At 39.6% G+C, this 26615-nt stretch overlaps 1 protein-coding gene across 18 annotated transcripts in view; it reads right to left on the reverse strand.

Annotated features, from left to right (window-relative positions):
• The window catches only part of PPFIA3 (PTPRF interacting protein alpha 3), a 96462-nt gene that overhangs the window by 10977 nt on the left and 58870 nt on the right, over positions 1-26615 (reverse strand). For 11 of the 18 annotated variants that reach the window (XR_009154862.1, XM_058180575.1, XM_058180573.1 and 8 more), the window contains 19 exons: positions 26336-26554; positions 25126-25272; positions 24738-24872; positions 24477-24560; positions 23404-23535; positions 21003-21065; positions 20710-20789; positions 20098-20242; positions 15963-16168; positions 14797-15019; positions 13024-13187; positions 10427-10572; positions 9872-9965; positions 6971-7052; positions 5878-6078; positions 5665-5727; positions 4527-4553; positions 1117-1292; positions 25-122 (listed from right to left, as the gene is read on the reverse strand). Coding sequence is in view for 17 of the 18 variants with exons in the window: in XM_058180575.1 (XP_058036558.1) it covers positions 25-122; positions 1117-1292; positions 4527-4553; positions 5665-5727; positions 5878-6078; positions 6971-7052; positions 9872-9965; positions 10427-10572; positions 13024-13187; positions 14797-15019; positions 15963-16168; positions 20098-20242; positions 20710-20789; positions 21003-21065; positions 23404-23535; positions 24477-24560; positions 24738-24872; positions 25126-25272; positions 26336-26554 (2485 nt within the window). In the remaining variant the exon portion in view is untranslated. The remainder of the gene's footprint in view (positions 1-24; positions 123-1116; positions 1293-4526; positions 4554-5664; positions 5728-5877; positions 6079-6970; positions 7053-9871; positions 9966-10426; positions 10573-13023; positions 13188-14796; positions 15020-15962; positions 16169-20097; positions 20243-20709; positions 20790-21002; positions 21066-23403; positions 23536-24476; positions 24561-24737; positions 24873-25125; positions 25273-26335; positions 26555-26615) is intronic. The other 7 variants (XM_058180587.1, XM_058180584.1, XM_058180586.1 and 4 more) reach the window with 7 other exon arrangements.

Here is a 26615-nt window from a genome sequence, read left to right on the forward strand (position 1 = left end):
TTGTCTTTTCTCATCTATATCTACCTTTGTTTTGGTTCTGACTCTCCTCTCGTCTTCTTTCCAGTTCCTTTCGGTCATAGTTAAGACGTTTCAGGCACATGATTCCATAATGAAGGCTCACCCTTGGAAGATATATCATAAGTTACACCAGAGAAATGGCAAATAGCTCACTCTGGATCATTTACTAAGTTCACAAGGGCTGGTGGAGTTGCAGCAGTAGTAGTAATTAATGTTGGGTAGCTTGATCATGGAGTTGGATTTCCCATTCAATTTCCTAAAAAGAGGCATCGACTTGTTGGGGGAAGGGAGTCAAATGATGAAACGTGTGTTGCAACATTGCGACGCAAACTCTACCCCTTCTGTACATGCACTGTGATATTGCACACATGTATATAAGAGGTGGAGCTTGCATTGCAATGCCACTCTGCACATTTTGATGAGAACTCCACATTCAGCAGACACTTCTTTGAGCACCTGGTAGAAATCGAAATGCTCTCCCTCAGTTCCAGCATTGATTGGAAGTGTAGCAGACTTTGGGACAAAATTCAGGCCTCCACTGAACAGAAAGACCACAAAATAGAGCAAGTTGACATACCGTATTCTGAAGCAATCAATTATATATATATATATATATAATATTTCTATCTAAAGAATGTTCCTGGTAAGATCTTTATTTCTACTGTACATTTCTTAACTGCACCATTGAAAATGATGTTGCTAAAAAAAAACAGGATTGCAGCAGCTGCCCAACAGAATGATGATGATGGATCCAAGTTAAGTAACCGAGGGTGTCCTGGTAAATTTTCAGTTCCCATGTTGTTCGTACCAAGCTTTTCCTTGAAGATTTCAGTTCTAAGTGTTCCTTTATATGGCTAAGAAGAGCAGGTGATATTCAAGGCAACTTCTCCCAGCCTTAATCTTAATATCCACATAAAACTGCAATTCCAGAATCTTTTGTAAGTGGATGAACATTAATACATGTTATATTTGGTTGAAATTACAGACTTTGCACACACATATATGGATGCATGACTCACAAACACAGTGCTGTAAGTTATGTCAGTAACATGAATCTATTCCTTCACATGGAAGGCCCAAACTATTTGCTTTTCTCACCTATGGAAACTGTCCACCATCTTGAGCTGGCCCCGTAGTTCCTTCTTGTTGAGGTGATCCAACATCCGGGCATCAACTAGAGACTCCATGAAGTAACTGCGGTACTGAGGCAAGCCCAGGCTGGGCAGCCAATCATTTCCCACCCACTCATGGTTCATATCTCCATATGCCAGAATCTGAAAAAGCAGATAAGAGACACTCTGAAGGACGATGTTTGCATAATTACCTAATCACCAAATTAGCCTATTTTTTGGGGATTCACAAGGTATAAACCACCAAGGAACAGGCTAAAGTGTACAATAACCAAGTTTAGTGTGCTATTTAAATACATCTGACCTGGTAAAACATTCTGGGTTAACAAAACATCTGAGTGATAAAATGTGTGATCTCTTTCCTTCCATATACTGAAGATCTGTACTGTAGTTTTTTCTATTTTCTTGCTCTTGCAATAGTTGAGCATCTCCTATAAATCCATATCCTTTAATTTGCAATGTTTGCTTCAGATAATTTCAGTAACTAATCTGATATTAGCGAAATAGCTTTCTGCGAACTTGGGGCAAGTCAATGTCTCATAGGACTGTTATGAGAATAAAATGGAAAAGACTTTGGAGTTGGTGTATGTTTATGGCTCTCTTCCTTTACAGTGTGAACTTGCCTGTGTTTTCTGTCTTGCTGTAGACATTTTCACATTAAGGCAGCCTTTTCTAGATTCTTTCTCCCTGCCAATTCTTTCTCCCTGTTATGAGAATTAAGGAATATAACTGGGAAGACTGTTTTCTCTTATTAGAAGTTGTCCATCATAAAATCTTTTCTTGATGGCATTCCAAATGCAATATACCTTCCAAAAACAAGTTTTTTTCTTGTTGTTTTTGTATTCCAGATGCTGAGTTAAAATTATTCCATTTCATCAACATAACAATTTAGCTGTTGGCTGTTGCCTGATAAATGCTTCTTTTAAAATATACTTGGGGAATTGGAGGATTATTTTTAAATTCGGTACCCTTTACTGTGGATATAAGAAATCCTAAAATGTTGCTGCTGTCTGCAATCCAGATGGTATTGATGCAAATGGACTGTAGATCTGACTCAGCGGCAGGCTTCAGATACTGTGCTCTATCAAATGTTGCTCAGTTTTGTGCCATGTGAACCTAGTCATTGGGGCTTGGAAACTATCCTAGTTTATTACATTGAGAAAATTCAGGAATTGTTGTTTATCTAACAAATCACAGTTAAAATTATGTTTTATTATTTATTTATTTATTTATTTATTTATTTATTTATTTATTTATTTATTTATTTATTTTATTAAATTTTTATACCGCCCTTCTCCCGAAGGACTCAGGGCGATGTACAGCCAGAATAAAAACAAAATATATACAATTTAAAACAACATTTAAAAAGAGCAAATTTTAAAGGCTGATTATTAAAATTTAGATTTAAAAATTTAAAAATATTAAGAATACCCAATTTATTATGTAAAATCCCAACAGAGTCACAGAACAGTAGCATAAAAAATGTTGTGTGCTTTGCTAACAGGAATTTTAAATAAAAGCAGAAAAAAGCAGCTTATTTGAGAGAACAAGTTTCCAGTCAGGATCCAGTATTGAATAATTATCTAATCTGGGATATGATATGAAACTCTTTTTCATGAAGCTCTAACATTTATTCTTAGTCTGAAATCTTACTCTGGGAAGCAGTTGCCTCTAGATGGGGTCACAAGCTGCGAAGCAGTGGTGGGTTTCAAATTTTTTTTACTACCGGTTCTGTGGGTGTGGCTTGGTGGGCGTGACAGGGGAAGGATACTGTAAAATCCCCATTTCCTCCTGATAAGCTGGGACTCAGGAGGCAGAGAATAGATGGGGGCAGAGCCAGTCAGTTCTCCAAACTACTCAAAATTTCCGCTACTGGTTCTGCAGAACTGGTCAGAACCTGCTGAAACCCACCTCTACTGTGAAGGCTATAATAACAGAAGACCAGTGAATCCAACCCTTTACTCAGAAGAGGAATACAAACTAAAAGCATCAAAAAGAGCATCAATCAGCCTGCATATATCTATCCAGTGAAGAGAAATCATCACATCCCTAAATAATCGGTTTCTATGGTTGAACTGCTTTTCTTGCTAGGATCTTTTCCTTACATTCAGACAGATCCCCTCCTTCTAATTTAAAACCACTATTCTATATCTTTACACAACAGAGAATAGATCTTAGCCATCTTCTATGTAGCAGTCCTTTAGCTACTTGAAGGATGTTATTATATTTCTCTAATCTCTCTTAGCAAGATTTAATTTCCAGTTTTTTTATTGCTTATCTTCCCTTCCCTTCTCTGAATCAGTTATAGTTTCTTCAAAACCTTCTTAAATTATAGGTATTCAAAACTTAAGGTATAGCCAGTGAATAATATTTTTTTCCAACCAGCACATGAGAGGTTTCAAGACATCCTTTTTCTCTTCACTTATTTATAGAACAAGAAAACTTCTTCTAGTTAATTTATGCAGCTGTCCTCAGACAAAAGATTCTTCCTCACCTAATCACAGCTGGCCATGAGAAGATAGAGAAGCAGGGGATAGATAACCATAATAAGTGGAAAACAGGACAAAAAAAAGGGAGGGAATCAAAAAGATTCATATAATTGTTTTTCTCATCCAACATTGCCACAATCTCTGATTACTGTAATGAAATATCAGATGCGCCCGGGGGGAAATCCAGCAGGTTCTGACAGGTTTTGGACAACTGGTAGTGGAAATCTTAAGTAGTTTGGAGAACTGGTAGCGGAAATTTTGAGTAGTTCGGAGAACCAGCAAATACTACCTCTGGCTGGCCCCAGAGTGGGGTGGAAATGGAGATTTTGCAATATCCTTCCCACAGGAGTTGGAAGGGAATGGGAATTTTGCAATATCCTTCCTCCTGGAGTGGGGTGAGAATGGAGATTTTGCAATATCCTTCTCCTAGAGTGAGAAGGGAATGGGGATTTTGCAGTATCCTTCCCCTGCCATGCCCACAAAGCCACACCACGCCCATCAAGCCACGCCCACAGAACCGGTAGTAAAAAAAATGGATATCACCACTGGATGTGCCTGAGTAAATAATTCTATTTAAATATTTATATAGCATTTCTTCAAATAACCAACACAACAAATACACCTATTAGAGCTAAAAGAATTCTACTGAATTTAAGTTATGAATTTCAGCACTGATTTAAGACCAATTTGTAAGAAGCATGTTTTTGATACATTTATTTTCCCTTCACTTTTATTCGTTTAGCTACATATAACATTTTGATTATATTATCCATTCACTTAATGAAGTACAAGTGCTTTTAGCATAAGCCCTGCTCTCCATCATAAAAGGAAATAAATACATAGAAACACACGCAAATTAAGAGAGTCAGCATGTGAATCCCGCCCATACCTGCTCCCAGCTGATTTCCTTTGTCTCCTGTATAGTGATTAAATAGAAAGCAAGAAGGAAAGTAGAAAGGAATCATTAAGGCAATCTTGAGATGTACTTTTTTTCACAAACACACATTATAGTAGCTAAAAGCTAATGTAAATGTCTCCATTGTGGTAGGGAATTTAATTGGTCTTAAATATATCTACACATGCAATTAAAAGAGATGGGTGAGGGGTATGGATCCCATTACATTAACCAATGAACCCAACTATTGTCATGCAAAAAAAAATTAGAGTCTTAAGAAAAAAACTAGCATCACAGGGAAAGAATTGGGCTACACTGTTTTTTCCTACTCTCTTCCAATAAAAAGGTCTCCTACAATGTGAACCAGTATAATCATCTCCATTGATTCATTTTGCTGCATCTGGAGATCCAGTCTCCAAACAGAAGCATTTGCAGAGTCCCCAAGGAAATTAGGATTAAAGGAGCCAATCACATGAGCTCAAGAAAAGAGTGACTACTCTACTCTATTCTATAAATTATTTATGTTGCCATTCTTGTTTTCAGGTAATAGACCAAGCGCATCACTTCAAATGGTTTTACTCAATGATAGGTTGTTTGTTTTTAAATTTGGCAACCGTGCAGATCCCACAGTCCCACTGCAGTTTTTAAGGAATTCCCATGGGGACACAGAATGATAGATTAGCTCAGTGTTTCTCAACCTTAGCAACTTTAAAATATGTGAACTTCAATTCCCAGAATTCCCCAGCCAGCATGAAATTGAAGTTCACAGATCTTAAAGTTGCTGAGATTGAAAAACATTGGATTAGTTCAAGATAGGGCACTAGTCAGAAAAGGCTGGCCTACATTGAATTAATGTTTATTACTAGTCCTTCCAAATATAAAAGGAAACTTGAATGCTTTCACCATGCATTGTCCCTAAGCATGGATTTCTGCCAAATCAATAATAGGAAGGAAACTATAAACTTTGATAGGAAAACTACTGACAAGATGCACACAAAGATAGTGCCATCTAATCTTCTAATCATGCATACATATAGAATCACACAGAGGAATCTGCAATATAAGATCCTGGAAACAGCCACAACATGGAGCCCAAGGGGAAAGGGACAGGACTCATAGCAATAACACTTACTGGCTTTGTTGTGGCTGTGAGAGATTCCATCTCTTCATGTGTCATCCACACATTTCCAGTAGACTAGCAAGAATAGTAAAAGGGGGGAAAAAAGAGGAGAGGAAGGAAGCAGTTGTGAATCTTAACATGTAGAGAAAGCAGAAAGCTGTCAGATTCCCTGCTAGTCAAGAGAAGGCCCAACAAAGGGCAGTGTATAAAGAGCCCATCACTTACTGTACGTGAAGTAGCAGGAGCTGAGGGACTGGTCAAGGAAACCATCTCCTGAATGGCAAGACGCAACTTAAGCCGGTGCAAAGGATTACTGATGCCAATTTCTCGCTGGATTTCTGTGTCAGACAGGTTGGCCATAATGGCACCACTCTTGACGTTGGCACGGCAAGCAGCCACATACCAGGCTGGCATGCCCACCCACAGCTGCCAGAGTAAATGGGAAGAGAAGTTAAGTAAATAAGGAAATCAATCCCTAACCCATGGGTCTCATTTGGCCCTAGTGGAATTTCAGTGCAATTGTTGGTTCTTGGATGAGTAAATGTTGCCCTTTAATCCATTGTTAACAGGTGGGATTTAATGTTCACTGCCTCTGCTGGGGTGGGAAGAAGTTCACAGTTCCATGTTCCATGCAATTTTTAATCATGATGAGATAATGCATGTAATAAAAAAACAATCTTTTTCTCTGAAACTCATGGCTGCTTCAAAAAGTATTTGAAAAAAACTGCAGCAGAAAAAAACCCTCTACTCTATTAAAGCAGCCATTAACATTTTTAGGCTCATGTGGAAGCATGAAAAAATACAGACTGCTTTGATGGATAGAAAGAAGAGGAAGGCAGAATTGAATTTCAATCCAGTCCAATTCTATGCGAGCTTTTCTCCCTTGTTACTTTACAAACAATGGGAAGATTCTATGTTGACACAAGGTGCAGTTTTAGATTTTTTGCAATAAAAATTGCTGATTCACGCATGATGTTAAAACAAATTCTAAAGGAATTTTTTTTAATGGAAAGCACAACTGGTCCTATATGGCTTGTGCCAGGGGACACAGCTAAACCAATCTGAGATGCATCATTGAACATGTCATATAAACTAGCGGGTTCTAATGGCCTCCCTGCTATTAAACCACAGCTAAAAATCAAGATTTGACTTGGCTTTGAATTCTTGGCTTATTTTGAATAATGAGATCAGGGAACCTCATTTATATATTATGCTACACAAAAGGAGTTTCTGTAATTTGCTCATGGTACAGAGTTAGTGTGACTGTGATGCAAGTAACCATCTTCCCAGAACCTGACTTTTCAGCCATGCAGTTTACCTCCAGCCATGAGACAACAGTAGGTCCATCCCAGGCAGCAAAAGGCAACCCTTGTCGACAAGCTTCTTCCAACAGCTCATGCCTGGGCACAGGAAACACAGAAACAGAGAGAATTGGAGGAGGGGAGGAAGAAATAACTTCTGAAAATGCCAAGATTGTTTTTCCTTTTGATCCTCAAATTTCCTATGCTTTTTCTGACAAAAAGACATATAACTCGAGGATTCAGAGGACAGTAAATCCCAGGATGGAATGAAGAAACTAAAGGAATCAGACCTTCCTACAGAACAGTGATCTGGAGATCCCTAATGATCTCTTACACAACTTGGATGCAACTCAATGTAAGATGTGGAAACAACACACAAAACTAAATTTCAGCAAATCCAGCAGGAAAGCTTGGAGCCTATTAAGGAAACTGAGTGGAACTAGAGAACCTGCAACACAAATACCCAGTGTAATGCCTCAAGTCATATCTCTCTCCAAAGCAGCAAAGGTGAAAGGACACTCCACTCTCATCAAGAAAGCACTTTCAGCTTTTCTGCGGTTGGACCGAACACATTCTAAGTGACTCTTGTCCATTCTCTATAAAAGAAATTGAAACTGCCATTGATAGCCTGAAACATAGTAAACCACCAGGCTTTGATGGCATTTATCCAGAATTCCTAATAATATCAGGAGGCGCATATGGAATTGGATTGATAAATGCCTTTCAGATGTAGTTTTCAAGCCTGCCAGCTGAGTTAAAAAAAACCAAAATAATATCACACGAGAAACCACAAGAAAGAGTTGTAAGCTACCGCCCAATTGTTCTTTTGAGCTTCTGTTACAAACTCCTGGAAAAACTAAACAGGATAGTCCTAAAACAGATGAACATCTGCCCATGGAACAAGCTGGTTTCCAACAAAACCAGAGCTGTGTGGATCACAGCTGGTGCTAAGGTGCTAAGTCTAACAAGCTATATTGAAGCAGGACTTCATTGAGGCCTAAAAACCATACCACTTTGAAGAACTAATTGTGTGGCATATGTATAATATATGCCTGTATAATGGGTTATTATACTAAGTGTGCCATATTATGCCTTGGAAAAGTCTCTATAAACTAATTAATAACATCTGAGTGATAGGTTCTTTCAGATAATAATGGGGGGAAATGTAAGTAAGGTAAGATTAAGCAATAGTCTCCCACAAGGCTCTGTAATGGTACCTATACTGTTTAATTTATATATATCAAATATGCCGGTGACAAGGGGAACACAAATTTGGATATGCTGATTATTTGCCTATTGCAGTACAAGAAAAACACACGGAGCTGGTAGATAGCCTCCTGTCCAAAGATCTTAAGATTTTGGGAAAATTATTCACTGACTGGAGACTTACTCCTAGCACAGCAAAACAGTAACTATCTGCTTCCTCCTTAACAAATTAGCATATAAAGCCCGAAAATCTACTTAGACAGCAGCATATTCCCCTGTAACTGATATCCAAAGACTCTTGGAATAACATTGAACCAGATACTCTCCTTTAATATACATCTGGAGAAGGGGTGTCATCACGTGACATATTGGAACCTCTCCCCCCTTTGCTAAACCATGTGGGGGCAGGGCCAGCACATGACGCATCTGGCAAAAATCAATACTAGGAATAATATACTTCAGAAATTATGAAGAACTAAATGGGGAGCTTCAGCTGCCACTCTCAGGTCATTATTCCTACGGCTGGTCTACTCCACGGCAGAATACTGTGCCCCTTTATGGTTTAACAGCTGCCACACTAGTAAGTTGGACGCCAGACTCAAAGACACCATGAGGATTAGAAGTGCATGTATTAAAACCTTCTAACTTGCTGCCTTCCTGTTCTGAGCCATATAGCACTGCCGGCTTTACAAGGCAAGATGCACTTGTGAGAGAATACAGAAAAATTATTAACAACTCACTCCTACTGGTACGTGCTGATCTTCCTCATTTATCAGCAGGAAGACTCAAATCCAGGAAGCCCCACTGGCACTTCTACAACATTTACTCAACCACTTTAACACTGATTGTCCCAAAGATGCTTTTTTGAGAAGCAACTGGACTTTCTGGTTTTTCTTTGAAGATGTTTTGCTTCTCATCCAAGAAGCTTCTTCAGCTCTGAAGAAGCTTCTTGGGATGAGAAATGAAATGTCTTCAAAGAAAAACCAGAAAGTCCAGTTGCCTCTCAAAAGCATCTTTGGGACAACCATGGCCTGGATGACCAAGAATCTCCATAGACATTTAACACTGATTCCCAATAGAAAGCTAAATGGGTTCCTGAAAGTCTGAACACAGGAAGACATATAAATGACTCCACAAAAAAGCTGCCAAGCTTTGAAACTACCATGCCAGCAATGGACAATCCTGAATAGGATTTGCACTTCACACGGCATCTGCCAGGATCCGTTATATAAATGGAGCATAGTATCCTCCCCTCAGTGTGATTGCGGGGTCCCACGTCAAACTATATATCACATTGTGAACAAGCTATAAGCTGAGAGCATATACTGGTCCTATATCTGATTTTTTTCATATAAATAATGTTGCACTTTAATGGTTAAATGGCCTAGACATTGGTATTTGAATATAGATATTTTTAACATTTATATTTTATTGTGATTTATTAATCTGGATGAAATGTTAATATATATTGCAAGTCCATGTATGATATGCCATATGCTAAATAAATAGGTGCCTGCATGTCAACCAGTTTAACGTTCAACATTATAATTCTACATGTAGTTATTCCCATTTTGCAAAGGCAAGTGTGGGGCTGCTCAAAGGGCAGTCCTGCTTCCTCCGAGTGCCATCCAGTGACTGCACAAGCCAAGCTAGTTTTGCAGGTGAAAATCTATGGAATCTCTATCGGCCTTCCTCTTCATCCCCATTCTTACTTCTTTTTGTTCCTACGATCCTTATCCACAGGTCCTGAGAGTTTGGAAAGGCCCAGGGGGTCTGCAGGTGACATCTCATCAGATGGTGTCCCAGCTGTTAAGAAAGATGGGCAGTTAAACAGGGAGAGATAGAAACACACGATGGCCGCCATTGGCTGTCTGAACTTTCAAGAGAGAATACCTACACAGCTACTTCTCCATGTGGTGAAAATCACAGACTGGAGATAGCAGAGACTAATCTTTGGGCAGCAGCCATGTTGCTCATTCCAGCGCAACCAAAAGTTAAAGGGAGCGAGGTCGGGGATCTCAAGAAAGGCAAGAGGCTGTTTTTCCCCCCCTAATTGTTACAGAGTGTTTTTGACAAGAGACAGAAAAACCAAATTATGAGTAGTCTTTCTGAATTTGATGTGCTCCAGATGTGCTGGATTATAATTCCAAACAGAGGCCTTGGTCGCAAGGATATAGATATAGAATTACATTTACAGGGAAGGAGTGGGGTTTGTTTTAGTGGGAGAAAAAAAGATCAAACTGAGTCTGTGGGTGGGGAAAGCATACCAAGTGAGGGGGACTCACGGCCCAACTGCCCCAGCCTCCCTTTCTCTTTCTTGCCGAAGAGACGCCCAATGGAAGATTTGATGCTTTTCTTCTTGGTGGATTTGTGTAGGGAATCCTGACTGCTATTCGTGCCATCTGTCCCCAGACTGTGACAAAGGAAAGAATCAGAGTTAGAAATACTATATGGATGGTATATGAAAAAGGATAGCAATAAATTGTCTCAATATTAAAACTGTCTCCTGGCTTGGGTTGGTATAACATACTATTCTAAGACAAAATAGATAGGTTAGTGTGCTTGGAGACTCAACTAAGATCTAAGCATATAAGATGACACCATAACCATGTTTATTTATTTGGCCATAGTATGGTATATAAACTAAAGTCTGCACATAAGTGTATTGAGTGACCTCAGACCTCAAAAGTTCTGCTTTGTCATTGTACCCCACAATTTTTTACAGAAAACTGCACTTTATAGTCTCTTTTTCTCTAACAACTAATTCTTTCTTCAAAACGGATCTCTTCCTGAAGCTCTCAGCACAATTTCAGCCATACCACATTGTCAGAAGCAGCTGGCTGGTATCTAGTATTAGAATTTAGGGAGGTCTTTAGTAGGTCAGCCAAGGATTTCCAATACCAAACCTTTAGAAAAATAAAAACAATTTGTTTTGAAAGCCCCGAATTAGGCAGCTGAAACCAAGAAAAATAGATACATAGTAATTCATGTATGAATGTATGTTCAGTCATTCCTTCCTTCATTTAATGTATAGTTTTATAGGTTCAATTCAAAGGTTCTGCACAGAATTCAGTGACATATAAGTAGGCAGTGGAAAAACCAGAAATAGATTTTCATGTGGGATGTTGTCTGCCTGGCTACCTATTTTGTGGGAAGCCTGCTTGTTGTGCTTGCTTTATGAGAAGAGCTTTTCCTGGTTTAGGATAAGATGCCTGGAAGAACTAAGAATCAAACTGGCTAGAAATAGTGATCTACCAAGCCAACAAGCCCTATCCATAAGATGCCAGGAGGAACAAACCTGCCGGAAACAGCTGAGCTGCAGCAGCAATGACGATTGACTAGGTGCTGGTGGAGTAGGGGAACAACTGTTTGTCTGAGGTCCTGGGGTTTGAGACCCCTGAGGAAGCCCAGCTGATCAAGCCCAGCTGATGAGCCACCAAAAAATGCCAAGGAATATCAGAGCCATCAGAAGTAGCTCAGTAGTGGTGGTGGCAATCAGCTGGACGGCAGCCTAGCAGGGAAACAACTTGAGAGTCTGAGGCCCAAGATTAGCTGTGGAACAAACTGAGTTATCGATCTGTCCAATTCATTGGACAGATGAGCAGTGGCTATGGAGTTCAGTAAGCAAGGAGCAAAGCTGATGGTGAATAGCCTGCGAGAGAAACAGGTGAGGGTCAGCTCGAAGAGCAGTAAAGTGGCCAGTCTAATATACAGCTATGAGCAACTGGGGCCCAAGGAATAACTAGGCAGCCAGACATAGAAACCGCTTCACTGCTGCAAGCGCTTTGGAAAGCAGCTGAACAAATGACTTTGGGCCAGTATCAGACTACAGAAGTCCAGTTGGTGGATGGACCCATACGAGCCTCCATTAAGGACTGGTACCGAAGCTCTCCTACAGATCGGTCCAGAATGCAGATTCCATGCCCCTGGCGGGAAGTAGAGCGGTCCAGGAGGCCCCTCCAGTGTATTAATGGTGGGTCTTCCTCTCAAGGGAGAGGGACAAGAGTCGGTGTTGCTGCACGTGTGGTTAGTTGTATGCATTGTCACTCTTTTCCTGAGTGAGAGTCAGAAAAAGAGGGTAGTGAGTCTGGTGCCGCTCCCACTGGCCAGTGGGAATGTCCAGAGAGGAGGATACAGTTTGATGAGGGGGATTAATGGTTGGGTCTCCATTGGGCTGAGAGTGAGAACTGAAGCATTATGAAACCCATCACTGTCCCCAGGTTGACTCTGAGTGTTTGCATTTATATGTAGCCAGCCAGGCAGGGAAACTGGAAGACTAGAGATGGGGCGAACAGAAGAGCATATAGTCATGGGACTGGTTCGTGCCCTGAAAGTCCTTTCCCCACCTTTTAATTAATTTCTAACATTCCTTGCCTCTTTTAAATTTTATATACTGTTTCATACTTCTAATATTTTATCATACACTGACCTCTGTGAGGGAGATGGGCAGTTCTTAACTATGATAAATTTAAAATATAAATAAATGACTATAAGCTTGATTCTAACCTAACATTATCCCTGTTCATTGTAAGTCTGCTATTCCACAACACTATATTTTTATGTATTTATTTGTATTTTGCCTTTATTATTTTTAGAAACAACTCATGGTGGGGAACACATCCACTACACTTTTATTTTGGTTGAACTTTGCAATTCTAATAAAGCAACAGTTTTGAGCCTAGAAGTTGGAATTTGAAATTTTGTTTTAATATAATTAAGCCCAAATAGGTACAACTGAAAATTTCTGGCCTGTTTGTTCCTTTCTGCCACATCTTTAAAACATAAAATGCCAGCCCCTGCACTGAATGCTCTACCTAAGTTCTCCCATTCCTCACCAGGCGGCCCACTAGGGTTTTGCAATTACCTGGTTCTCAGGTCCCTGCCATCTTCCAGTGCTCCAGCCTGTAGAGCTAATGCTTGAGTCATACGTTCAAGACGCATTGTACGGGGGGTTGCGGGTGTTGGGGGTTCGCATAATGCTAAGGCCTTCTCCTCAGAGCTTCGCATCTCTTCCTTGGCAACATGATTCTGCCGGGAGGAGAAAATGGTACAAAAACAATCCATTTGTCACTGTTGCCAGATGGGGAGGAAGGTGCTGCTCTCTGGGAGCTTCTCAAGTTGCATAGGAGTGAAGGTCACAAACCCTTGGGGCTAAAATTGTGCAATATGGTGTCCCATTTTAAAAGCTCTTTGTAAATTGTGGCAATACTGCAGATGGTTTTGATTCCTTGTTTAACAACCTCAACAAGAATTTGAGAGTATTGCTCTAAAATTGGCTGCTGCTGAAGTTTATGAGAAAATCGGGATTTACAGCCAGAAAACCAGAAAATTAATTCTGCAATTAGATCATTTTATAGATTGAGCATGTGTTGAGGGGAACCTTATCCCTTCTTTCTACGTCCTCCACAAAACCCTTATTAATTTAAAAAGCATAACTTTAGCCAACCCTGGGCTACGTTCAATCTAAAAGTAATTTAGTTAACTAACTGTTCATAAATTAGATATCTCTTTTATATACCTCTCTTTGATGTCCTTCAGATTATTGTAATAACAGTAACAATGACAATAAGTTCTAAACACACATGCACCACAAGTAATTGAACAATTAAAAAAAATTTTTGTTTTAAACAAATGACATTTGCCCACAAGAGAAGAAGGCTGAACAAAGCAAGCCAAAGGCCTATCTAACTCCTACTGTTTCTAATAATGGCCACTTTAGATGTCAGGTAAACTTTTATTATTGCCTTCAAAACCAATATCTGTACCCTAAATAATGGCATGGGGAAAGATATCTGTATTCTTGAAGAACTGGGTCTGCACTGTATAATCCCAAATGGACAATTTGTCAATTGGAGACCACATGCAGATCTTGAAAACAAAATATGTGTATTCTGGGAATAGAGAGTATCCTGGCCAGTTTTCTAGTGGAGAGTGGATGAACAAGATAAAAGAAGCTACCAGAACTAAACCAGTATTTTCTTTTACTATTGATAGCAATAGCACTTAGATTTATATGCCGCTTCACAGAGCTTTTACAGCCCTCTCTAAGCGGTTTAAAGAATCAGCATATTGCCCCCAACAATTTGGGTCCTCATATTACCCACCTCAGAAGGATAGAAGGCTGAGTCAAGCTTGAGCCTGGTGAGATTTGAACTGCCAAATTGCAGGCAGCCAGCAGTCAGCAGAAGTAGCCTGCAGTACTGCACTCTAACCACTGTGCCACTGTGGCTTACCGTGATAAAGATATTGGCTCCATCAGAAGATAATCAACCAACTGCTGGGGAATAGATCACTACCTTCTTGCTCCTATATATATGCAGTAGGTTGGGAAGAGGAAGAGGGATATGAAGTCGGTAAAATATTTGATATGTGAGCGAAAGGAAGGATGTACTTCCCTTATAGCCCCCTCCTCCCTTTTTCTGCATAACAACAACCCTGTGAGACTGAGAAATAGTGACTTGGGATTCCACAGCTGAAGATGGAACCTGGGCTTTTACAGTCCTAGTTGAATCTCTTAACCACTGCAGTGCACTCTTTGGTGATTAACATCAATGTTTCTGCAATGAAACAACTGCATGTAGTTGTATGAATACAACTACATGCAGCCATTTCCTGCCCAGATCCATTTACAATGTACCATTTTTTCTCCATCACGAGCAGGACTGTGGGGTGCCAAGCGAGGTGTAGAATGGCCACTGCTGGGGGGAGAAGGGCTGGCAAGAGTTGAACTGGTGACAGAGGGAGGAATGGAAGTGCCTGAACGGTAGCGCCCCAAGGATCCATCCAGACTGGCACTGGTCACTCGGCTCTCAATCTCCTCTGCTCGCTGTTCGGTGGATTCTTTCTCCTCTTGGATCAGTCTTTATTGCCAGCAAAGAAAAAATATGATAAGTTGTGGATGATCAGCGTAATGTGTTTTACCTTCTCTTCTATAAATTATACATGCAGCATAATCTGCAAGCATGAAATTAAATGGAATTACTGTGCTTTGTTTAGTCCATAATCCACTGGTTATTTGCCCTTGTGATGTAGAGCAATATATAAAATAATTGTAAATAATAATTGTAAATAATACCCTGTTTCCCACAAAATAAGACATCTCCTGATATTGGGCTTTTGAGCGCACGGCAATAAAGCCAAGCGCTTATTTCAGGGTTCAAAAAAATATAAGACATGGTCTTATTTTCAGGGAAACAAGCATTTGTAATAACATAAGATATCTTAAAATTGCTAAAGTTGAGAAACATTTCCATATCCTATATATATAAGGGATATTACTTTTGATATTCCTCTAGCACAGGTCTGCCAAACTCCAGGCCTGTGGGCCAGATGCATCATGTGCTGGTCACGTCCACACCCAGTTTAGTGAAGGGGGAAAAACTCCTGATATGTCACGTGACGCCGCCATGACAACGTGAGTTTGACATCCCTGCTCTAGCACAATCAATACATGGCTAGATGGAAAGAGACCCTCCCTTTGGTTGCAATGTAGGGTGCTGGCTATCACATCACCTAAAGAAAATGGATCATTTAAAAGCAAAAAAAAATAAATGGTCTGTTCAGGGACTAAATCAGAAGTCTCTTGATATCTTTCTCCTATATAGATTTCCTACACTGGATTTTGGGACATGTGCTGAAAACACAGGGCATTGTATTTAGGGAAAGCCTTAAAACTGTGAATAGTTTCAAGAGAAAACGAAGGCACAAAAACATCTGGGTCAAGCAAGCAGGAGTGTAGAGAGTTATAATTCAGGAAAAAAGTTGCACATGCATGCTGCTCTATGTCTGGCCAGGACAACTCACTTGATCTCTTTGTTAATGGCTTCCAGCTGCTCTTGTAGCATGATGGCCAAGGTCTGTACATCAGCCTGTCCGCTGGGGGACAGCAGATCAGCTGAGCTAAAGAGAGGATCGCGTTCATCCTCATCTGAACCATCCAGCCCACCCTCAAAGGAGCCTCCAGCTGCCTGCTGAGCCCTCTCCCACTCCTGAATTGCGGGGGAAAAGGCCTGTCAAGAAAGAAAAGCAGATAGTAAGAGAAAGTCTAATCCCACCTTTCTTGGTTAATTAATAGAAAGCAGGAATCACAAAAGGATACCCACAAGACCCAGGATGCTCATTGAATCTTAAGATCACCAGGAAGTCTCCCATCCTACCCAAAATTAAAAACCATAGTTCATGATTACATGAAATTGTACAATTCCACTCTAAACTGCTTTTAGAACATGATCTTGAACCATAACTTGCTTTATGTTATTCCATCTTCTGTAGTACAGCAATACAGAGGAATGATTTTGACTTTACTTATGACACATTTTCATGGACTTGAAAAATGCTATCCCTGCATACCATCTTTTCTCATTCCCTTATTTCTCTATAAGGCTTCTCTGAATCTTTCTCAAAAATTGGTGACCAGAACTGCATGCGGTATTTGAGACTGGATTTGACTGTGGCAGATTGCAATAACAATATTAGTGCCTTTGATTTAAAATGTAAACTTTATTAATGCAGTCTAAAATTGTGTTTACCTTTTTTTGGCAGTAAAGTCACAGTGCTGACTCACATTCAACTTGTGATCACTTATAACTCTAAGAAGGTCTTCACTTGTACATGTCATTCCTATTTCTATCTCTTGTGCTTTTAGTTGCTTTCCCCCCAAAGGATAGAACTTACATTTGTCTCTCTCCTCTCCTTTGCTCTCCCCTCCCCTCCCCACTCCCTTTTATTTTATTTTTCAGCCCACCTTTCTAACATACAAAGACAATTTTGAATTCAGCTTCTATTTTCTAACCTATACCCAGGGGTGAAATGCTCCTGGATTGGACCAGATCATGCAATCCAGTAGCGATCGTGGCCGGTAGTTCGGGGATCCGGTAGCGATGAGAGAGCGAAGCTCCACCCACCCATCCAGGTGTCATTACTTCCTGGTTTTAACGCGTGCACTTCCAAACCGGTAAGGAAGGTAAGTAGATTTCATCCCTGCCTATACCATATTTTACACTCTTTTGTATCATCTGCCAATTACGATGCATGATTCTAGTACAAGACCTTATGAAATTTAGCAACATCACATGAGCTTAGACACCTCAGAAGGACAGATATCCGGTGCTTAAAAAGGTTGACAATACCTACTATACAGATATGAAAAATACTGATAAAGGCTACCCAGCTTCAGTATGCCCATAAGACAGTGGCCCACAACTTTTTGGGCACCAGGAACCAGTTCTATGGCGACAGGTTTTCCCACAGAACAGGGAGGACATAGTTTCGCATGCTGCCTATATCTGACAGATAGGGCTTTGCTTATTTGTGCAGCCCAGTTTCTGGCATGCCGCAGTCTGGTGCCAGTTCACGAACTGGGGGTTGAAGACCCCTGCCATAAGAGACATGATTACTCTCTTCCCAATTGCCAGTACTGTTTTGCTACCCATTTCTCTAAAGCGACATCAGAAGATACTTACCAGGTGTATGTCCAGTGGCAGATGGAATACAAAAAAAAAAAAAAGCAACAGAAACAAAATAACAATGAGTACATAATGGGAAATGGAAAGCAAAAGATTACAATTATTGCTATGCTCTGTGCACATTGTCCTATAAAAGCAACATCTACATAGAGAAGATTTGGTACTATCTTCTCTAGCTGTGCTACCCATTCAATGAAATCAATATCATTTCCTCTGGAATCTATGGCTACTTCTAAACAACAGAGCCTATCACTGAATCATGGAAAGAAAGCTCAGAATTCCGTAACATTCTTTCTTCATTTCCCTGTTTTAACAGCTTTAATTATTCCTTTTTCAGTTTAATACTTTTCCCTACATCATCAGTGCCCCATAAATCAGCTGTTATTGGCAATTAGGTATCCTCTACTTAGACAAGCAACATGAAACCCCAAATCAATATTCTACAGATATATGAAGGGCTTGATATTCTACAGGAAAATATAAAATGTTTGTATAATTATGGATTATAGGAGATTGGATACACATATATATTTCAATTTAATTACACTCCATATGAAAAAAAAATATTTAATTGCAGGGTATGATATACGATACAGCAATACAACTAATATCCCCAAACTGTAGACACAGTTTGATTGATTCCTAGCTGGAAAGAGCACCTGGGAACCCCCAAATACATTTTTACCTCCACAATGGAACAAAAGCTATATTCAGTGTTCCAAAAGTATAAGGAATTCTTATGTGTCTAAAATGTAGAAAAGACATGCAGATTCCTGAGATGCCTCCAATAAGAGCACTTTCTTATTCTTCATCCAGCATCTTCCCATATTCTATTGCAGTGAGTGTACTCGACCTAGACATTAGTTGTACAAATCTCTATGAAATCAATGACAAAATAATTACCTCTCAAGGCCTACTGATTTCATTGGGCAATAAATGCAACTGACAGAATAAATATAAGAGAGGAGGGTTGAAGCAGATTTAATTCCCAGCCTTGCTGAACCATTCCTTTCATCATTTCAATGCTTTTCAGATGTTACTGGGGGCCTATAGGGGTTTTATTGCAACACATCTAAAGGAGATATCTGTTATAGAGTCATGAACTGGCAGAAGGCAATGGGGAGCATTCGCTAAAAAAGTTGAATTGATAAAAATTCAGAATGAGTGTGGCAAAGAATTTTAGGGAAGAGAGTTGTTGAAATATTCTAGAAGGAACTGCAATAAAAGATTTTCTCTGAATTCAGATTCAGTTCTCTGTTCTCGGATTTTGCTGTAGTGTGAGCCATAATTCTCAGCTGTCCTTTTCCAGATTAACAGCAAGGTGATGATCTGGTAAATCTAGAACCTTACACACTGTAAGCCGCCCTGAGTCTTCGGAGAAGGGCGGGATATAAATGTAAATTTAAAAAAAAAACCTTAAATATTTCATTTGCAATTTATGTATTTTCAAGGATGGCATAGAAACATCCTTTGCAAAGCACCTTTAGGTTACAGGCCAAATAATATGTCTTTTCTCAGCTCCCACTTTGAATGGATAATGAAGATCAGAATAAACCATGGCCAAGTCTTATAGAAGACAATTACTTCATTTGCAATGGTGGCAAATATCTGTAGCTTGGGTGTAGGATAAGGGTGAAGGTTCATTCTCTGAGCTTGTGGGTTGGTTTCTGAATGTTTCGTTACAAGGCTAGATAGGCTCCCTTAAACTCTGCTGAAGATGTTACCTAGCCTGATAATGAAACGTTCAGAAGCCAACCCACAAATTACTTCATTTTATTAGGAACTTTGATATGGGATCTAATAAGCCTAGCTTCTACTAGCTTCAGTGTACAGAATAGCTAACATCCATACTTAGACAAAGCATGAGACAAAGTTCATTTGACAGTAGAAATAAGCTTTTTTAGTGAAAATGTTGACTTACAACAGTTCATTTAGTGACCATTCAAAGTTACAACAGCACGGGAAAAAGTGACTTATGACCGTTTTACACACAACCGTTGCATCAGCCACATGGTCACGTGATCAGAATTCAGACACTTGGCAACAGACTCATATTTATGATGGTTGCTGTGTCCTGGATCGTATGATCGCCTTTTGTAACCTTTTGACAAATGAAGTTAATAGGGAAGCCAGATTCACTTAACAACCATGTTACTAACTTAACAATTGCAGTGATTTACTTAACAACTATGGGAGAAAAGTCATAAAATGGGGCAAAATTCACTTAACTGACTCACTTAGCAACAGAAATTTGGGCTCAACTATGGTCGTAAGCTGAGGACTTCCTACATTAAGTTAACCAGATATGTTGGAATAACTACTCTCAAAATTTCCAGCAAATGCAGTGGCTGGAAATTTATGTAACAAACATATAACATCTCACTAATACCATTTCACAAATTCCCTGATGATCCCTTTAATTTTGGTTCAATTTTTTTCATAAACTTATCAATTTGTCAGCAGACAATCCATACCTTGGTAGCCTCATCCTTGACAGTCCAGCGCCCCTTCTTTGAACGTCTTGCCACACCAGCACTGCTGTAATGGTCCACGTGGGCCCCTACCGGCAGCGTGGGTGCTTGGAAGTAACGCAACTCCAGCACGCTACCTGGCAGAGACCTCCGTGGAACAGGGAAAAAGAACTGTGAGCAAGAATAATCAAGGAGGAAGAAGAAAAGATCTGTTCCATTCAAGTTCTAGAGTTCCCCTTTTAATCAAACCTTCAGCCCTTTTTCTATAAATGGTTCCACCAACAAAGACTATTCCCATCCTTCAAGAAGTCTGAAATGTTGTAATCATGGCACAGAAGGTCATCAAACTATGGGTATGAGAGGAAGTGTAAAGGAGTAAGCCAAACATATTGTAAAAGGCATATTTTAGATATAGAACACTTTTTCTAACTTTAGCTAATAATAATAATACTATAATAATTGGCTGGATTTGCAACACTAAAGGTTAGTTTAGAATGGGCTGAGAATTAACGGTTCAGCATGTTGTGGGAACCCAGCAATTATCTAGCAGGGTTTGAGAACTTGGATATTGAGAATGAGCACTGCTTGATTTCTGAAAGCATGAAGCCTCCTTACCGAGAATAAGTAGAGACTGGGCGTCCACGTAACTGGTCTATCTCCATTTGCATCCTCTCAATCTCAGCCAATAGTTGCTCCTGTAGGACATGGTCAAAGGAGGAGATCAGTTCTGGAAAGTAACCTAGCTGACCTTCCATCATATCTTTTAAATAACTTCGAATTTTCCTCATTGTTAACCCAACCCCATGCCCCTTAAATTCAACATGTTTCTCTCCAATTTTGCACTTAGAGATTCCCAACATACATACACACACACACAAAGTTCAATTCTCAGTTGCCATTTGCCTCACCTTGTTTGCCAGTAGCTCATCCTGTACTTTCTTCATGTTGGCAATTTCCTCACTTAGCGTATTCTTAAGGGGGATAAAATGAGAGAAAGAATTTAATCAGAGTAAACACATAGTAAATTTTTTACGTGCAACTCAACATACCTTCCTCTCTACAGATGCAATATATTTCTCTATTCGTCAAGAAGGAACCAACTTGTGTTAGTGCAGGCTATGAAATGAAGGACGATTTCAGATTTTTTCTACCGGTATTTGATCTTTTGCTTTATGACCTTTTCTGCCTCTTCTTCTGTCACAAACACCCACCCACAAATCAAAACTCACCTAAGATTAGAATTCTCAACTGACAATCAATGGTCTCTAAGCAGCCTCAGTTGCTGGTTCTCAAACAGACTCCTGGGGTCCCTTTCATTCAAGAACTTGGATGATCAGTTTCTTTAGCAGCTAGAAAAATGGCTATCATCTTTATGACTAAACAAAACAAAAACCATCCATAATGGCCGTTATGAGATTTTGTTTTTAACAACAGTTACGATGCTTTTACCATAATACCTAAGATCCAAAACATCCAGTACATTTTATTTTAGAAAAATAAAGATTGTGGTTACTATTTTGTGTTTCAGGGTATGATATATTCAGGATATGATAAGTTGAAAAAGCTCTTCGCAAACTGAAACCATCTTTATCTATTGGGCCTGATGGACTATGTGCATACTTCTTAAAAAAACTTTCCACTAATATAGCAGAACCCCTAAGCATAATCTTTGATAAAGCTTTCACGACTGGTTCCCTTCCCAACCTTTGGTCTCTAGCCACAGTCATCCCTATCTTCAGAAAAGGAGATCCCACCCTAGTTGAAAATTACAGACTAATCTCTCTATGCTGCGTCACTTGCAAAGTAATGGAATCTACCACCAACCAATCCATTACCTCCACCTAGAAACAAACAACCTACTCTCTAATAAACAATTTGGTTTCAGAAAAAAATTATTATGTAACTTACAACTTCTCCACTGCAAAAACATATGGACTACTAATCTTGATCAAGGCAAAGCAACTGATGCAATCTACATGGACTTCTGCAAAGCTTTTGACTCAGTAGTACATGATGAACTTCTCCTAAAACTAAAATCCTACGGCATTTCAGGACCTCGTCACAATTGGATAACTGTTTTCCTGTCAAACAGACAACAAGTGGTCAAAATTGGCAATGCTCTATCAAATCCTGTTCCTGTCAAAAGTGGCGTTCCTCAAGGCAGCGTTCTTGGACCAACGCTCTTCATACTATACATAAATGATCTCTGTGACCATATCTCAAGTTATTGTGTTCTCTTTGCTGACGATGTCAAACTATTTAACACCACCAACAATACTACTACCCTTCAAAAAGACCTTGACTTTGTATCCGATTGGTCTAAAACTTGGCAACTCCAAATCTCAACCAGCAAATGCTCAGTCTTACATATTGGAAAAAAGAACCCAAACACTAAGTACAAGCTTGATGGACATTACCTTACTGATGACCCCCACCCTGTAAAAGACCTTGGAGTTTTCATATCAAATGATCTAAGTGCCAAAGCCCATTGCAACTACATAGCAAAAAAGGCTCTAAGAGTTGTAAACCTAATTTTGCGTAGCTTCTTTTCCAAAAACTCTACACTGCTAACCAGAGCATACAAAACATTTGCCAGACCTATTCTTGAATACAGCTCACCTGTCTGAACCCATACCACATCTCTGACATTAATACAATTGAACAAGTCCAGAAATATTTTACAAGAAGAGTTCTCCACTCCTCTGAAAACAACAAAATACCTTATACCACCAGACTTGAAATCCTGGGATTAGAAAACTTAGATCTCCACCGACTCTGACACGACCTGTGTTTAACACACAGAATCATCTATTGCAATGTCCTTCCTGTTAAAGACTACTTCAGCTTCAATCGCAATAATACAATAGCAAACAATAGATTCAAACTTAATGTCAACCGCTTCAATCTTGATTGCAGAAAATATGACTTTTGTAACAGAGTTGTTAACGCTTGGAACACACTACCTGACTCTATGATCTCTTCTCAAACTCCCAAAAGCTTTAACCAAGAACTGTCTACTGTTGACTTCACCCCATTCCTAAGAGGACTATAAGGGGCGTGCATAAGTACACAAAAGTGCCTACCGTTCCTGTCCTATTGTTTCCTTTCATTATATATACGCTTATATGTTGTATAGTTGTTTCATGCTTATGCTTATGTATACTGTTGTGACAAAATAAAATAAAATAAAATAAAATATTCCTGACTTCTAGCAGTTCCTTCAGTTGGATTCTCACTCAGCTGATTTACAGATACAGGACAGCTGATTTGCACATCACAAATCTAATTCATGCCTACAAAAACATGTACCTTCTCCTCCAGTGCCCCCATTCTTTCTTTCAGATGCAACTGGAGACGTTCATTGGATTCAGATAGTAGCTTATCAACTGTTTCTGAGAGGCGCTTGTTATGTTCATCATTCATTTTCTCCCTTTGGCGTGCCTATTTTTCCAAGAGAGAGAACAAAAGTAAAATGATTGTCTGGAAGTCATTCCTCCATTCTATCTTTTGTCTATAATCAATGATTCCAAATTCATAACACCTGGGATCCCTTTTTTCCATATACATTTCAGTTATGCTCCCCGTGCACATGAAATAGAGGATTGGAAGCTGTCTTGCACCAAGAAAAACCATTTGTCCATCTAGCACAGGGGTAGTCAGCCCTTTTATACCTACCGCCCACTTTTGTATCTCTGTTAGTACTAAAATTTTCTAACCACCCACTGGTTCCATTGTAATGGTGATTTATAAAGTGAATCATCGCCTGCGCATGCCTCTTGTGCATTGTGGATTGGGTTTGGGGCGGCGCCAGCTACTAGCTCTGCTTGTCTATTACAGCTGGGTGGTGTGGGGGGAGATGCGCGAGCTATTCTGGGACGAGGCTCTTTTGTTTGCGGTTGCACTATAGCGCCATTTAGTTTCATTTATGTAATGTGAACTAAACTTATGTGCGGGTGATACAAATAGTATATTTTCAGAAATTTAAATTGTCACAGGGAATTTTATGAAAACCTAATGAAAATGTTTTTAAATAATGCTATGAAAACTTTTTAAAAATTCATTTAAAAAATTTTTTTTTAAAAGGAAAGTGCTTCAGTATTGGACAAAACCCCTACCGCCCACCATGAAAGCTGGAACGCCTACTAGTGGGCAGTAGGGACCAGACTGACTACCACTGATCTAGCATATTATTGTCAATACTGACTGGAAACAGTTCTCCAGGATTTGTAGAAATCTCCATTGTTTTCAGTCAGACATGGGATTAAATTGGAACATTTTTCATGCAAGGCATCTGCATCTGCACAGAATCATAGCTCATCAGCAACGGTCTGGTGCTTCTAGAACCCAACTAATTCCACCCAGTTTTTTACTCATGCCCTCACCCGCTGGAGCTCCTGATTCTTCTCTTCTAGTTGGGCTTCAAGTTGACGCAAACGCTCTTCAAAATTGCCATGCCTCTCCTCTGCCTAGATAAAGAAGTGAATGAGAGAATTAAGCCATATTTTGTTTCTCTTAGAACTCAAAACCCTCCCACTTCTCTAATTTCCACTTGTCCTCCAACACCAGCAATCAGTCTTTCATTGCCCATTCCCTCCTTACATTTCTTGATGGCATATTCAATTTCTTCCTGTTTTGCACAGTACCTTGTTAAGGGCAGCTACTCGCTGCGCCAACTGGGCCTCTATCTCCGGTAAAGTCTCAGCCTTCTGAAGAGTCTGCTGAAGTTTTTGCTTGGCATCTTCCAGCCAGTCTTGTAGCTGCCTATTTTTTTCTTCACTCTACACAGATAAATAAATACTTTTAAAGGGCTGTCAAGAAACAAAACCCTGCAAGGTGAATCATCATATAAGTAACTGAGTATTACCAACTAGCAGTATGCATGGAGAATCAGGGAGGAAAATGGGCAACTACCAACTTATCTGCAGGATATGCAGAATATGCACATTAAGGTTAACTAGACATTAACAGGGAGATACTGGAGCCAATAATAGTAATAAATAGAATGACCAAAAGGCAAAAGTAGGAACTCACTTGTCTGTAGAGGGATTCCTTACTGGCCAACTCATTTTCCAGTTTGTCATTAACATCATGAAGGGATGTTGCCTCCCGCTGAGCACTTAAGTAACGTTTTTCTAATGTGGTAATTCGTTCCTCCATGTCTTCTCGTTGAGCTAATGCCTGTTACCCATACCACACGAGAGAAGGAAAGGATAAGAGCCTTGGTGGCGCAATGGTTAAAATGCAGCATTGCAGGCTAATTCTGCTGACTGCTGATTGCCAGCATTTCAGCAGTTTGATTCTCATCAGCTCAAGGTTGACTCAGTCTTCCATTCTTCTGAGGTTGGTAAAATGAGGACCATATGGGGCCAATATGCTGATCCAAAACCTGTAACTCCATGCTATTAAAATTTGGTGAATTTTATAAAATGTTTTATGATATAAAAATTATCATAAAGTATTTTGTGATATAATCCAAAATGTCATAAAGCATTTCCTGTAGTCCACTGCTAATGTTTGACTGTGCTATATAGTTCAATATGGGCTATTTCAAGGTGAATATATTTCTGAATTTTAAATAATTTTTCCAGTGCATTAGAGATCTGCTATTGTTGAAGGCATTGAGGAGTCTCTGAAATAATGGCACAGTGGGTCATGGGTTCTATGAGTTTTTGGACATGAATTGGAGTTCATCTTCAGGGAACTTCTCTCCACTATGAGTCCAAAAGCTCAGAAGACAAAACTTCTGGTCCTGGTGACTGACCCAGATTGGATCCTGCAACATTATCCTAGGACACAGATATTCGCCTTCATTCATGGGGTGTCTTGTATTTTACGTATGGATGTCACTTAGCTTCATATATAGCCTTACATTATTGGCTACTATAACACCAATCCCTTCTGAAAAACTCCTGATTACTATATTGGCCTCCTCCATTTTCACAACCAGTTACTGCTGTAGGAATCCACCAGTTGAGTAAGATTTTTTTCTGAAAAACTGTCTCCGAATTATTCCCATCTTCTGAATTTCATAAACTGAGACATTTGAGTATTTATTTATTGCAGTCCTGTCTATCCTAGTGCCCTCTTGATAGGTTTAGATTGCAATTCCCAAAAGTCTTTGATCTTGTTAATTGGGAAGATGCACTTTCAGCATACCCAGAAGAGGTCAGATTAAACACTTGATCTAGATAAGAGATAACCTGCCATAAAGTACAATGGAATACCAATTATTGCCTTTTACCTCCTTGAGATCTCTTTGTAGCTTGGCATTAATTTCTTCAGACTTAATAAGATCTCGTTGGGCTGTGGCTAACTCTTCCTCCAGTTCTGCCATCTGCCGACAGAGCATGGTAAGTCTTTCTTTCAATTGGGATAGTTCTCCTCTCTGGCGCTCCAAAACCTCTTCTAGCTCAGATTCCCGACCCCCACGTCCCAAATCAAGAGCCCCAGATCCATTGGCCTAAAGAATGAAGTAAGTAAAAAGAGATTCATGTATTATAAATTAATCCTGCTTGATATGA

This window comes from Ahaetulla prasina, chromosome 4, assembly GCF_028640845.1.
Source record: "Ahaetulla prasina isolate Xishuangbanna chromosome 4, ASM2864084v1, whole genome shotgun sequence".
Taxonomy (NCBI): domain Eukaryota; kingdom Metazoa; phylum Chordata; class Lepidosauria; order Squamata; family Colubridae; genus Ahaetulla; species Ahaetulla prasina.